Source organism: Centruroides vittatus, unplaced genomic scaffold (assembly GCF_030686945.1).
Source record: "Centruroides vittatus isolate TY-2023 unplaced genomic scaffold, ASM3068694v2 scaffold_861, whole genome shotgun sequence".
Classification (NCBI taxonomy): Eukaryota; Metazoa; Arthropoda; class Arachnida; order Scorpiones; family Buthidae; genus Centruroides; species Centruroides vittatus.
Window position 1 is genome coordinate 8,793,538 of NW_027122718.1, and position 15,009 is coordinate 8,808,546.

The following is a 15,009-nucleotide window of genomic DNA, read 5'->3' on the forward strand; positions in this document are numbered from 1 at the left end:
TTTCGCATGTCAAGTAACCCAACTATATCTTGATAATTAATTTTTTATTCTCTATAAGTAAACCCTTTGTGTCTTATATTTTGATATTTGACTTTAACACTAAATCATATGCTTTATAGCTTTTACTGTTGAGATACCAAATATCTTAAATACTATGGTTTGAAATGGAGAAAAACTATTTTCAATTCTATTTATTTATTTTGCTCAACTTTTTAGAATTATAATATATTTATAAATAGTTACTTTTTCATAAAAGTTTATAAATACAGAACATTCAATACAGTAGAGCATCGATTATCCGACTTAATTGGGGACTGGAGTTGGTCGGATAACTGAAAAGTCGGATAACCGAAAAGTATGAAAAAATACATTATTAGTATAGCGTATTAGGCCTGGTTTAAATACTAGCCTCCCTTTCATGGTTCGAGCCAGTGCTGCCAGCTAAAACATGCAAAAATTTAACAAAAATAATATTACAGTAGCCAAGACATAACCAAATATTATAGCGCCACATCACTAGCGGACATTTGAATTTGCCGACTAGAACGCGGTCGGATAACCGATAAGTTGGTTAATCGGGGGTTGGATAATCGATGCTCTACTGTATTAATTAAGTAGTTGAAACCATTTTGTTAAGAAGAAAATATGATTAATTGAAAAAACAAAAAATTTTGCATAATTTTATGCTAGAGAATACAAATTGCAATGTTTTACTTTAACTTATCTAAAACAGTTTTGAGGATAACTTAGTTTTAAGAATTTTATATTTCTCTGATTTATATATAGTATTTCAGCTTCCAAAACTTTAGTATTGTTAATGTAAAATAATGACACATTACAGATAATGCAGATGTAAGCAAAACACCAATTATTTTTCTGAATTTATCTATTTATAAAAATCACAAATCCAATTATGATTGATTGGATTTGTAATTTTTGTATTTGTAATCTGAACACTTAAGTTTTTAAGTGTCTAAACAGAGTTATTATAAGATCGACAAATATAGAGCGCGTTATATTTAACATACATTAAATTTTAACGATTTGTATGTAAGAATCCATAAACCTAACTGTATTTATGTACTAAATTATTTTGTTAATTGCTTGAAAAATGAATTTATTAATTACATATCAAGATTAAAAATAAGTATTAATTAATTCTTCAATTATTGTTAATATTTTTCAATAAAAGTTTAAAGAAAAAAAAAACATTTAATTTAATGTTGAACAAATAAAACCTTTAATTTTCTATGTGACAAGAAATTTATAGAAAAGGATATAATCTTGTATAGTATAAGTCTTGACTTCAAAATAGTGAGCCAATACCTAACTTATAGAGCAACCATTCTATAGTCTAGTAATATATAACTGGATAAAGATAACACGGTTGCTGTCTTGTTTCAACCGTGAGTTGCGGGTCACCATTGGCCATCGAAAAGAAAGAAAGTAGTCTGGATAGTTTGAAAATCAAGAAAAGAACAAAAGAATTGCATTGCATTGCATTGGGTTCGCAGACAGAAGAAAAGAAGGATTTAAATCTTATTTTGATAGTTTAATTTTTTTAAATCTTTAACAGTGTTAATAATAGAACTTATTTTTATATTCTTACATAAAATTTATAATTATATAATCAATAACTTACAACATATATGAAATAATATAGTATAAATATATTGTAAATGCAAATATACGTAAGATAGTATTGATCATAAAAAACTATTGATATTTTTATTACTATAAAAATTGATTTTTATAATAATTTAAAATTCATGTTTGTGATAATGCTTCTTATCAGTCTTTAATATATGCTAATTCTTCAGCAGTACGAATGCCGCAATCACATAAGGGTCATTCAACCGGTTGGAGATGGAAGCAAATTGTATATATGTGGTACAAATGCATACAATCCTATGGATTGGGTAATTTACGTAAGTCTTATTATTTATTCATTTACTTAGTTGAGAAATTTTATTATTATTAAGTTTCTATTCATATATGTATTATTTTTTTTTTTTACCAAATGCTGTTTATTTTTACCTAATAATGTAAATAAAAACTAAAATTTGATAACAAAATATATTGTCTCATCTGGAATAACATTATTTATTTTAATTTACTCATATTACAGAAAGTAATAAGAAAATTTTTAAAGTCTTTCCTATTATAATTAAATAACAAGGAAAATTATAATGCATTTTAAAGATTTTTTAAAGAAAATATTAATATACAGTACACTCCCTATCTAACACGGATTCATATAACACGGAATGTATCTACCGTGTTATAGGGGGACCTACTGTATAAAAAAGTAACATTTATTAACGATAATTAAAAGTTAGTATTGAATGTAGAGAATTTTAATTTTCCAAGAAACTAATACTGTAGTTATATTTTTTGGATTTTTATGTATAGTTAAGGAATTGTACTAAATTAAAAAAGACAGTTACGGCTAAAAAAAAAAACAAATTAATGTGATCATATGTAATTTATTCATCATTATATTACAGCAAAAGAAGCTAATTTGAAATATATTACATCATCATAAGTACAATAAACAAAATAATGATTGATATATTTAAAAAATTAAATCAAAAATTTGTATAAAATACACATATTTCAATATTGTAACGGGGAAAGAGTGAGTTACCTTCTATCATCATATATTATTTGTCTTGCTTACTCTTAAACTGCTTCACTGTTTTCAACTTCACTAATTTGACAGCCAAATAGCTATGATGCATGTCTGTCGTTCGGAGAGAGACAGATTCAATTCCAGGTTAGATCCCCGGAATCTTTTCTAGCCTATAAATATTTTGGGTCTCCATTCTTCACGTACAATTATTCCATTGTGAGTCTAGCTAGATCTGTATGATAAAAAGTTCTTCAATACACAAAGAAAAAGAAGAATTAAATTAAAAAAAGAACTAATTTCGTATAAGATTATAGAAAGTTTAATTAATATATACTAAGGAAGGCCCAAGATAGAGAGGAATGGGTGAAAATCCTGGATGAGGCTAAGGTCCTTCAAGGACTATGAGGGCCAGAGAGGAGGAGGAGGAAGCTTCTATAATCCCTTCTATAAATTTATGAGTTAAGATCAATAGAGTTTGCAACTTCTCTCATCAGAAGACCATGAATAAAAATGTATTTCTTTTAACAAATCTTTTATGAAAATAAATATTCATAATTATATAAGATTGAATAGAGATACTTTTATCTTGCTCTAGTAATTGTAGATTAAAATTATTTTGTGATAAGTTCTTCAATTAAATTAATATATAAAATATATAATTAAAATCAAGTAACTTTTCATTACGTGCATCTTTATTTGCAAATATTATAAATGAAAGTTAACTTTTATTATTTAATATAAAAAGTATTTTTACTGACATTTAAAGAAAAAAATATTCCATTTATAATTATCAGATATAAAATCTAAAGTTCCGAAATTTTAATACTGTATTTACTCGCATATAGGACGAGATGTGACTTTAAAGATCAAAATAAAGAAAATTAGATTTATTAATACAATTCTAATTTTATTTCATTTAATAACAAATAAAATATCAAATGCCCGTAATGTACACATTGTCCCGCAAAAATTACTAGCATTTTAAACTTTAAGGAAAAATCTTGTAAAATCGACATAATTTCTTCACCTAAAGCTGGACAATTGGGAACCTTTTTTGCCAATTCTTAACAGTCGAATCCACTCTCCGTCGATTACACTTACGAGTTTCTCCGAATCCTAATTTCCGAATAATTATGTTTTCATGTGGGAATGGATTAAAACTTATATCATGCTCCCGTGTGATTTTGGAATTTCAATTTGGAATTCAATTCAAAAACTGCTTTTCCTATGGCTATTCATCTTTACTTTTGACAATACACAAAAACAATTCAAACGATCCAGGTAAAATACTTTTGTTTTTAAACACCAGAGTGTGAGCATCCGGTTAAAAGTGTGAATTCGCAGTTCACAAAAATTATTGCAAAAACGCAAAGAATCCTTTGCTCACGCCTATAGGACATCCTAGGTTTTAGAAGCAGTAAAAAATGAATAAAAACCTCATCTTATATGCGAGTAAATACGGTAAATCCTTAAGTATTTAAAATTAATTATTTGAATAACTTATTTTATGAATTATTTTAAAAGGCAAGAAAATTTAACTTATCACGTTAAATCATATTAAAATTTTGTTTATTTTATATACAGTTTTTAAAAAACTCTCCTCTTTGAAAATGAATTTATGAACTCTAAAACTTAATAAATTCTGGAGAGTAAAGATAATTGTAAAACTTATTCAAGTCTTTCTTTGACTGTGCTATTCAGATACATTTCTCCAGTTTTGTAAACAGAACATTAATGACTTTATTCCTGTACACGTGTTACAATTCTATATAAAACGAAATTATCATCAACAAAACGTTTGAACTTGGCACATATTCAGAAAGACGAGAAAAAATGCTTAATTCTGGAAACCAAATTAAATTTTATTCAGAAATGTTTTCATTCTTTTATAAGAACACCATCAGCTGTGAAAATTATCAAGTGCATTAGAGGAATACATTGAGAATCTTTCCAATGTATTCATTCTAATGCACTTGATAATTTTCACAGCTGATGGTGTTCTTATAAAAGAATGAAAACATTTCTGAATAAAATTTAATTTGGTTTCCAGAATTAAGCATTTTTTCTCATCTTTTTTAAATTATTATTTAAAAAATAAATTGTCCACTTGAAAGTAGAAATCAAACTAAGAGAGATGAACTGTTTTAATTTAATAAAAGAGAAAAAGTTAGCAAATTGAATAACATAAAAGATTGAACTTTTTGACTACTATAAATAAAATTAAAGTTAATACAACACAGAAATTAACTTTAAGTCAAAGCAACATTGTAACTAAGTACTAAATACCAATATAAAGAGCATTGCAATATTATTCATCAGTTTTTTTGGTTAATGTTACCCTTGGTGCCAAGATGGCAATTCGTCTCTGATTCCAGCAAGGAAACAGTGGGATGCACGTTCTAACCTAACCTAACCTATTCTAATAAATTACCATAATTATTAGCAACCAAATTATTAGAATAGGTTAGGTTAGGTTGGAACGTGCGTCCCACTGTTTCCTTGCTGGAATCAGACAAGCTGCCATCTTGGCACCAAGGGTAACATTAACTGTTTTTTTTTAATAAAGAAGGATATCTTTGATTAACAATTACAAACAAATTTAAATAATGATAATGTTTTTAAATATTTCTAAAATTCATTGGCAATGCCAAAAGGTAATGACGACCTCTTCTAAAACAACATAAAATGGAAGATCAAGTTAAACAAATATAATAAAAGGGAATAAATAAAAAAAAACTTTTAATTATTTATAAATGAGATTAAATTTATGAGTTAAAATTTTGAATAACTGCATTAAAACATTATAAACTATTAATAATAGTTGTTACACTATGTAAAATGACTAATCACAATTGTATTACATAGAAAAATCAAATTAACTTCAAAATTAACACTTTTATTAAAGCTATTTTTAATGAATTTTAAGTTTTATAAACAAATAATAAAAGATTTATTAATAACATAAATGTGATTTAATCATTTAGCGAAAAACAATTATGCAGTGTATACTTTAAAAATAGCCTGGATACATATAGACGACCGAGCCCAAAATATTCTAACGATCAAACAATAAGGCCAGATTAATTATTGGGCTAACTTGGCTAATATAAATTTAATTAGCCCAATAGTTAATCCAGCCTTACTGTTTGATCATTAAAAAATTTTAAATTTTCTATATTTATATAACTAGAATAATTGTTTCATTTTTATCGGTTATCATCTCTAAATTTGATACTCATTATGTGTTTATTGGAAGCGTAGTAGTATTTTTTGTTCACTTAATAATATAAGGAATTTGTATCTTCGTTCTATATTTATAATTATATTAAATATCAAAAATAATTCATTAATATTCTCAGTTTCTAAATCTTTTTATTTTGACAAACTTTGCATTGACAAACAAATTATTTTGAATAAAACTCTGAGGTATTCAGAAGCTTAAAGCATGATTAATATATTATTTCAATAGATTGTACTTACCTGCTCTTTGGACATAAACATATTAATTTATAGATGATATAATTATATTTAACTTAATGTTGATTGTTTAGTGATTATTAAAATATGATTAACAAAGTATTTATGCATAAATGGTTCAATTAATTAAAAAACAGTAAATATCTTTTCTTCTTAACAATAGAACAAAATCAATAAATAGAATCATATTAATAAATAGTAGAAAATGGCCAGGATGATAAGTATATTTAAAAAATTCACAAAATAATTGAAAAACACAAAAAATGTCTTCACATTTTTTGTCATATCTTTGGAATATCTTATAGTGGAGTCAACCTTTTTATTTTTTATTAATATAATTTTATAATTGTGCCACTGCCAAAGGAAAAATTCTTAACATCTTACATATTGAGGTGGAAGAGCTTCCAATAAAGATTGATTCTGCTGTAAGATTGCATAACAATCTTACAGCAGAATCAATCTTAGTTTATTTATTTATTTATTTTAGTTAAAAGGTTTTTAATAAATTAAAATCCTCAAGCAGTTCAAGTTGCCTGTAAAAAATTGATTAAAATAGTTTTTATAATAACAGTCTAAAATCCCTAATTTAATATAACTTTAAACTGAATGTTTATGTATCAGAAAAATTCATTCTGTAATTAGAAATTATTAACGTCATAAGATATTAGGTATTAATGCACAAAATTTCCATAAATAGAGCATTTCCATTAAGACAACATATTATTCAGTTTGGTTCTAAGATAATAAATACAATATATAACACAAGTAGACATTGATCTGATTCAAGTCGGATTGAAACAAGAGGGCTGGAAACTCACATTTCCGACTTATACAATGAAAATTGGCATAATCCTCAATATTAATACGTGAGAATTAATCTGCATTTTATCATTATATATTATTAATTTTACAGTTTTATTTATATTTGTATTTAGGAATGCTATAAGTAGTAGTGCTAATCAAAATGGAATAAAAATATAGTATAGAAAATGCATTTGATCCTTCAAGAATTTCCTACTATAATATGCAATAATAAGCTACAGTAATTTCTATAAAATTTCTAATTTGTAATATTTATCAATTCATTCAATTTGATATAATTTTTTAAAATTTGGAACAACATGTAAATACATCTTATATTGTTTATATAATAAATAATTTATTAAAATTCAATGTTTACAAGTTTTTTAGTTGATGATGAACTATATTTTGGCATACCAAAGATCCAGAAATACGCTTGCACCCTTGAGATTATGATTGATTGGTTAGAAAATACCATTGTAGTGTGAACATAAAGGCTGTGTAACACTTGCTATTTTCACGATGAATTGATGATGGATAACCTATAGCAATAGAGGCCATGTTAACACCTATTAATAAGAGTGATTCAAAATGTATTGCATCCAAAAACAAATGGAAGCATAAATGTATTATAAAAAAAAAAAACATCAAAAATCAATTTTAATTGTCATCTTTTAATATTTATATCATTTATTATCGTAATTATCTCTTTTTACAAAAAGAGAATCTAATAAAAGTTTTACAAACAATAAATACAAAAATATATCCAACATTTTTCTTTTGCATCCCTCATATTAGTTACCATTTCGACTGAATTCCTCACTTTTTGCCTTTCTATTTCTATTTGTTTATTTCACAGTAAATAGCTTCACATATTCTCATATTCTCTCTTCAAAGTTCTTTTCGGTGTTTCCTCATGATGCTCATTTGCTATCAGTTTCACAACAATGTATAGTCTTAGATAGAGGTTTTTGCCTGCTTGGGGTGCACTTCCAAACAAACTGCTCTCGAGAAGTTGAATCCCAATGCAACAATAGCTACGAATCTTAAACTTGATATCGGTAGGATAGCTTATACCATTACTTATAAGAAATAAATCCATATTAAAAAATTATAGATATTTTATATATAATCTAGTAAAAACTTTAAATTTTCTTTATTTCTATTTGTTTGTATGAAAAGAAATAATTTTTTTAAAATATAAAAACACATTTACAATTTTTAAGTTTTTGAAATTGTTACCTTTGTTTTTATGTATATTTGTTAATTATTGGGGGTAGATATCAACTGTCTTTCCAGACTTTTCTAGTTACTTGTAAAAAACTAAATAAATAAATTTTAAAGTGAAAAAGATTACAGATTTAGTTATTAAAAGTATAGATTTTTTAGAAATTTTAACCTACTTATCGCATATATAAAAATTTTTTTTAATGTTTTGATATTTCTTATTAGTAATTTAATAGCGAAGTTGAGGCCGAAGTTTTAAACGCGAAAACGTGTACGTCGGATGTTCGGCACTGCTTTCCCGTAAACCTAGAAGTTTGGAATGTCGAGCATGATTCCACTGACTTTCCAAACGGCATTGTCAAACTTATAGGCTTACGGGGAAGCGGCGCCGAACGTCCAACGTACACATTTTCGCGTTTAAAACTTTGGCCTCAACCTCACTAATTGTTAAATTTTATTATTTTATCTGTTTCATATTACTTTTATAGCTATATGAATGATTGGCTGGTACTATCATTTGCTTAAATATCTTATATTTTATCTATATAAAAAATTATATAAGCTATATTTTGAATACTGGAAGAAGTTATCATAATTTCATATGAATATACATAACACATACATAATACACAAACACATAAACTTACAGTTTATGTGTTTGTGTTTGAAAGTTATCTGCCAGTTTTAACTTGCAATTACAAATACCTCAAATAACCTTTTCTCTAAAAGAATCTATCTTTTTTAAAGTCACTAACAGCATCTTTAGAAAATGTGAACAATCTTGTGCAATTCATCTGTCATATTGATTTTTCTTTCTAAAATCATCAAAAGACACATACTGTATGCACATGCCGCACCACTAGTTCTCATTTTTTGCTTTCAGTGCACCAGTTCACATTTTTATTGATATCATAGCATACTTTTACTTGAACTCCTACTTAAAAGCTGATAAATTTTCAATAATTTTCCACTCTAATAACTATTTAGAAGGTTTTGTTTAGAAGTCGAGAGATTGACCTTCAAACCCATGTTAATAGATGTCATCAATATTTAAAAAATTGAATAGAGAAAAGTTTTAAATTTGTTTTAGCATTTATTATTATTATTATTACAGACCATCCAACAAAACATGAGCTTTGACTAACTGCTTATCAAAAATGAGTTTAAGTCTTGTTGACAGTTAAGATGTTTAATTTTAATGTTGTGAGACTATAAACTCTTGCTTTAGAGTGATGAAAAGAGCAAATTTTTATGACTAAAATAATTGTATATATTTAAAATGTTAGCCATAGCTTAACTGTACAAGATTTCACTGTGTTTATGCAGAACAGCATTACTTTCTGCAATCTTGTTAACAAAATTGAAACTAAAAATGATGTAATTATTGTACCGTTTTTATTTGCTTCATTTTTAAACTCTACAGTGTAGAAACTCATGTCATATTACTTAAAATAACATTTGTACCCAATTTAAAATATTATTAAATAACAAAAGATAAATCTAAAAACTGTCTGTTTGCATTACGGATAAAAACATTTAATTGACAAGTACTTTCGACAGTATATAACCATCTTCTTCAGATAATATGGCTGATAGAATGTTAGAAATCTGGAGAAAGAACATATTAAATAATTTTCAAGTTAGAACACAACAGTAAAATAAATCCTTGTGTAAAATAATAATAATTGGATAGAACAAAACAGAATTTCAATGTTCTGTTGGATGGCCTGACAATTACATGAGATCTTTACCATCTTTATCAATATCAGAAGGCACATCTTTGTTGAATAAGGTATAGTTCTCTACAATGAATAAAAGCTGAGTGTTCAACTCTTGAATTTATGATGTTGGATATTAATGATATTAAAATTATTTTCTACTAGGGAGCAAAGCTGTCTGGCTGCATACAATGACCTGACTTACAGCTTGCTTTATCTGCTTGTTCTCAATATAGACTATTCATAACAAAAATTTCAATATATATACTTTCATCTGTCTAATTACATTATGGAATCCTCAGTTGGCATTAAGCAGATGAAAGTACACATATTATTGAACTAACTACAGATCCACCTTAATACCCAAATTAGTTGGAAAAGTACAGGTTTTATTCAAATCACATAAAAAAATTTTTCAGATTTTCTCCATCAAAATCAAACATGGAACAACCTTTAGATTCCAAAACAAAAACCATTCTGTTTTTGAATTGGACAAACATCAAGATTTTTTGAACATCCCACAGAAAAACATTTCAATTCCATGGTTACATGGTTTACTTCACTCACCTACCTACTTGTTCCCAATACAGTTTATTCATAAAAATTTTGCAACAATTCAACTCCTTGACCAACCCCCACTCACTTTACATCTTTTGCTGAACCTTTCTTGGGATGGGTGACCCAACCCCACCTTCATTCACTTTTCTCCCCTCTTATTGCAGTGCCTACCTCCACTTGCAACTCTCGTCTTAACTCTGCTCACGTTGCTCAGCAGTTGCTTGCTTTGCTCTCCCTTCTGGCCACCTTCTCACTTCACTTACTTGTTCAAAACTTTTGTGATGATTCATTGATTCTTAGTGCCACCATTTTTTTTTAATGGTAGCTTAAAACCATTATGATACTTTTTCTAAGTAGATTTAATTTTTCCCAGCATTTTTAAGTTTATTTTAGCATTTATAATTATTATTATTATTATTATTTGATAAATAAATCAGAAATAAAATGATACAATAAAAAAGCTTTGTCATTTGAAGGTCATTTTGCATTTTCTAATCTTGTGAAGTTTAGTAGTTTACGAAATACTAAGTGTTGTTTTAGTATTCCATTTTTTCTGTTTCATTTATTATATAATTACATCTTAATTGAACTTTTAATGGAAATAAAATATAGAAAATAACATTTTAATGTTTGAGATATCACCTTTTAAACTACATACCAGCAAGTTCCATGCTTTCAACAGTCATTCTGGAGGTTAGGCAAAGGTTGTATTTCCTTCCAGCAATTTTCTGTGGGATATACATTAGCATGGTGTCAACTCTCTGCCTTTTGGTCTGAGAATCCACTTTTGGAAGCAGTTATCATTCTAAGTTGGGAAATCTTTCTCTTTTGAGAGAGAGGTAACAACACCTGTGATAATTAAGAAAAGGCTTCGATGACCAATGAGGACAAACACTCCAAAAAAGACAGATGAAGTAGATGGAAAAATGAATATATTATATGTAATAAAAAAATACAGGTAGAAAGGGATTCCAACTCTAGAGAGGTATTGGTTAACAGTTACCGAAATCGGGTTGTTGGTAGAACAATTACAAAAATTATCGTGATTCATATAAAAAGGAACTAAAAATAATAATTACAAAAATTTTTCCTTAACACTAATCCTTAATACTAATTTATACCTAGAAGGAAATGGAAAGTAGGGGGTGAGAAGTAGCTTAGATGGCAGATAGGATAGAAAAGAATACCAGGGTAGTGCAAATGTTGTTCGGTTACCATAAGGGGCCATGTGGAAGCTTCTTAAACACAAAATTTTGCTTCTGTCTTCCTTTTCTTTGGTTCTTGAGTGTGTTTTGTATATTTGATCCCAATAGCCAGTTGCACGTTTGGACTTGTCAAGCTGACACACCAGCTCTAACACAAACTTTGGCCCAGGAATTTCAAAGTTCTAGCCTCACCTGTCTCTCAGGCATCAGACATTGTAAAGTCTCTTTTTTTTTCATGGTGTTCTCTCTTCAAGCCCAGCTCAAAAGTAACCTTCCTTTGCTTTGTCTGCCTTCGGGTAACCTTGCATACAATATATTGGTAAATTCTAGGAAGTGACCCTCACCTCCAAGAAAGGAGAATTAAGATTAGAAAGTTCTAGAAGTTGGAAAGAACAAAGAACTAGGAAAAATGTCAAAAGAACAAACAGACAAAAGCAGACTATATGGCATACAGCCACACACCTTTAATGCATTGTCCTCACAAACATGGATTTACAATCAATACTAAAAGTGCCAAGTTTGCTTCTATGCTGATTCTTTTAGAAATTATCCTCTTACCAACATTAATATTTTATTTGCATTCAATGTTGCCATACTCTAATGAGAATTTCAATGGAAGCATTAAATTTCTGATTTATGAAAGCTTGATTTTTTTTCTAAAAATTGCCACATGAAATTTTGTCTCAAAATAGATATATGAGAGCGTCTGTCTTTGGTACAAGAAAGCCAATTTGAAAGTTCTTATAAATCTAAGTCACATGCCAAAATCACATTTTTTTAGGCTTAAGGTTATAAGGAATTATTTATTTTTGTATTTTTCCTGTAGATAATTAACTTTTTATATAATACTTATTAATAGTACAATATACTATTATTCTGTATTCTACAGTACCTTTTTACTACTAGTAATCTGTCTAGTAAGAAAAGCCAATATTATAAACATAGTATTGTGATAAAGAGAACAAAGATTGAATAAATGCTTAAAAGAACTGCAACTTTTGTCTACAATCTTTCTACAAATTGTGTTTTTATTTCTCAGCCTTTGTATTCCAAAATCAGCCTTTCCTAGTTATCAAATCAGCCTCATCTATAATCTAATCATCTAGCAGCTAGTTTTGTAGCTGCTAGATGATACATTTGAATTTCCAACTTTGAAGAAAGACATTAAGGGTGCGACTATGCAGACGCAAATTTAGAGCAAGCGAGAGGTTGCAAACGATTTAGTTTTTGCAAAGGAAAACCATGCACAAGCGAGAAGCAAGGAATAATGCTGGCGAGAATGAATTTCTGGTTCTCACACATATCTGACAGGTTTTGATATTTATTGCGTCTAGCGTCTTCTCGCTTACTCGCGTCTGCATAGTCGCACCCTTATACTCATTTAGAATAGTTAGAATAATTCCTAAAAGTCAATTCATTTATTACTCATATCATTTACGTTTATATATAAAGTGCTCTTTAAATATCTTGATTATTTGGTAATTTAATTAACTTGAATAAAAGAAGTGATGAGACATAATATAGTTTTAAGAATTATCCACCGATTTGATACTATTTCTTCATTTTCTATGTTAGAAATAGTTAAGGAAAAACATTGAATATAATACTATAGCATTTCATACAAATCAAAATTTTGTATTGCAAGCAGTAGATATTATCGAGTCTGAAACCAGTTCTGGCCAACAAAAGAGGCAAATAGTCACTGGTCGCTAGGTCATAAGTGTTCGGAGAATAAAGCTATGTTGAAAAAACCTAAGTCTTTCTTTCATAGTGCTGCTCTGAGTTGCTTAATTACATCCGTGGACTTAGATCCATCGGATAATCAACAATATAATGTGTTTAATGTTACTGTATATCATGATTTTTGTGCAACAAATATTGCTTAGCCAATCAAAGATGTTTATAAATATATTTATTTTTGTGTTTAGGCTAATCTCACTCGGTTAGGAAAAAATGAGAATTTTCCCGGAATAGGAGACGGTATAGCAAAATGTCCATTTGATCCAGAAGATAACGCAACTGCTGTTTGGGTTGGTAAGTGGCTTATTTTCAATAATTACAAAAATAATCATATTTATTGCTTGTATCCAGTGCCATTTTTCAGCTGGAACATGCCAATATAGCATTGTGATAGATAGCACGAAAAGTATCAGTAGCCCATGAGGAGTATCAACAGTTGCTCTGTAAAAAAAATTCTACACGTTCAGTCACCAAATATGCATATTAGCAATAATTTTTTTCAAAAAAGAATACTGTTTTATATTTATTACTTAGATTTATTCTTTTTGTTTATACTAAGTATAAATATAATGTTAATATATCTTTAATATTATTCTGTTTGTTAAGATATTAAGAGATTATTATTATTATTTATATTATCATAAAAAAATTTACTTTAATAAGATTTTATTATTGTAATTTTATTGAAAATTTATATTAAATTTTACAGTGAAATTAAATAATTTTATCTTGAATTCGTATTTTATTTAGTATTTATTTTTGCGAGAATTTGATATTTTTTCCATTACTTTAAATTTATAAATCATATTAAAAAATAAATAAAGCTTTCTATCAAGGAAGTGATAAGAAATGATTTTTTCTATAATAAATCAAGACAAAAGTTATTATTAATTTATTATTTTTTCCAGCATCACAACACAACAAAATGATTACATTTTAATGCAAAATCTTCTATCAAATTATTATTTTATCTTTTAAAAATATTTCTTTTTATATATAGAACATGGAAATCCTGGTGGACTGCCTGGTTTATACAGTGGTACGGTAGCTGAATTCAGTAAAGCAGATACAGTGATATTTCGTTCAAATTTATATAATTTAACAACTGGTCAGACTGTATATCTGTTTAAAAGGACAATTAAATACGATTCAAAATGGCTTGATAGTAAGTTCCTTGCTCTGATGATTTATTATTACTTTATGATTTAAAAAAATATGATAGAAGAAAAACTCTAAGAAATAGTGTTGTAAAATATTTACCCGAAATAACAGAAGAGCATTGATATATTCTCCGTGTCGAGCTGTGTTCTTCTTTAAATTATATTTTGAGACACCGTGAAGTGTTAATAATAGACACTGGACTTTTTCCACTTTATTTTCTGATGTAAGTACTTTACGGTGTATAAACCAATTGTTCCAAATGCCAATATGCATTTCAGGCTAGCACCTCTCATCTGTTAGCTGATGTAAGTTTTCTACAATGGTTGTAAATGTAAATCATACATAAAAAATCTGACACAACAAAATGATTATATTTTAATTGATTATATGTTTGTTTAAATGTATTGTAGACATACATAAAACTGAACACCACTGTGTATTGTAAACCAGTTAAAAATCCTTATAACCTGAATAAAAAATACAAAAATGG

At 27.5% G+C, this 15,009-nt stretch overlaps 1 protein-coding gene across 1 annotated transcript in view; it reads left to right on the forward strand.

Moving 5' to 3' along the window:
• LOC136989958 (semaphorin-2A-like) overlaps positions 1–15,009 on the forward strand; it is a 109,713-nt gene that overhangs the window by 65,633 nt on the left and 29,071 nt on the right. Inside the window, 3 exon segments of the mRNA XM_067288266.1 lie at positions 1,821–1,928; positions 13,547–13,652; positions 14,359–14,523. Of these exon segments, the coding sequence (XP_067144367.1) occupies positions 1,821–1,928; positions 13,547–13,652; positions 14,359–14,523 (379 nt within the window).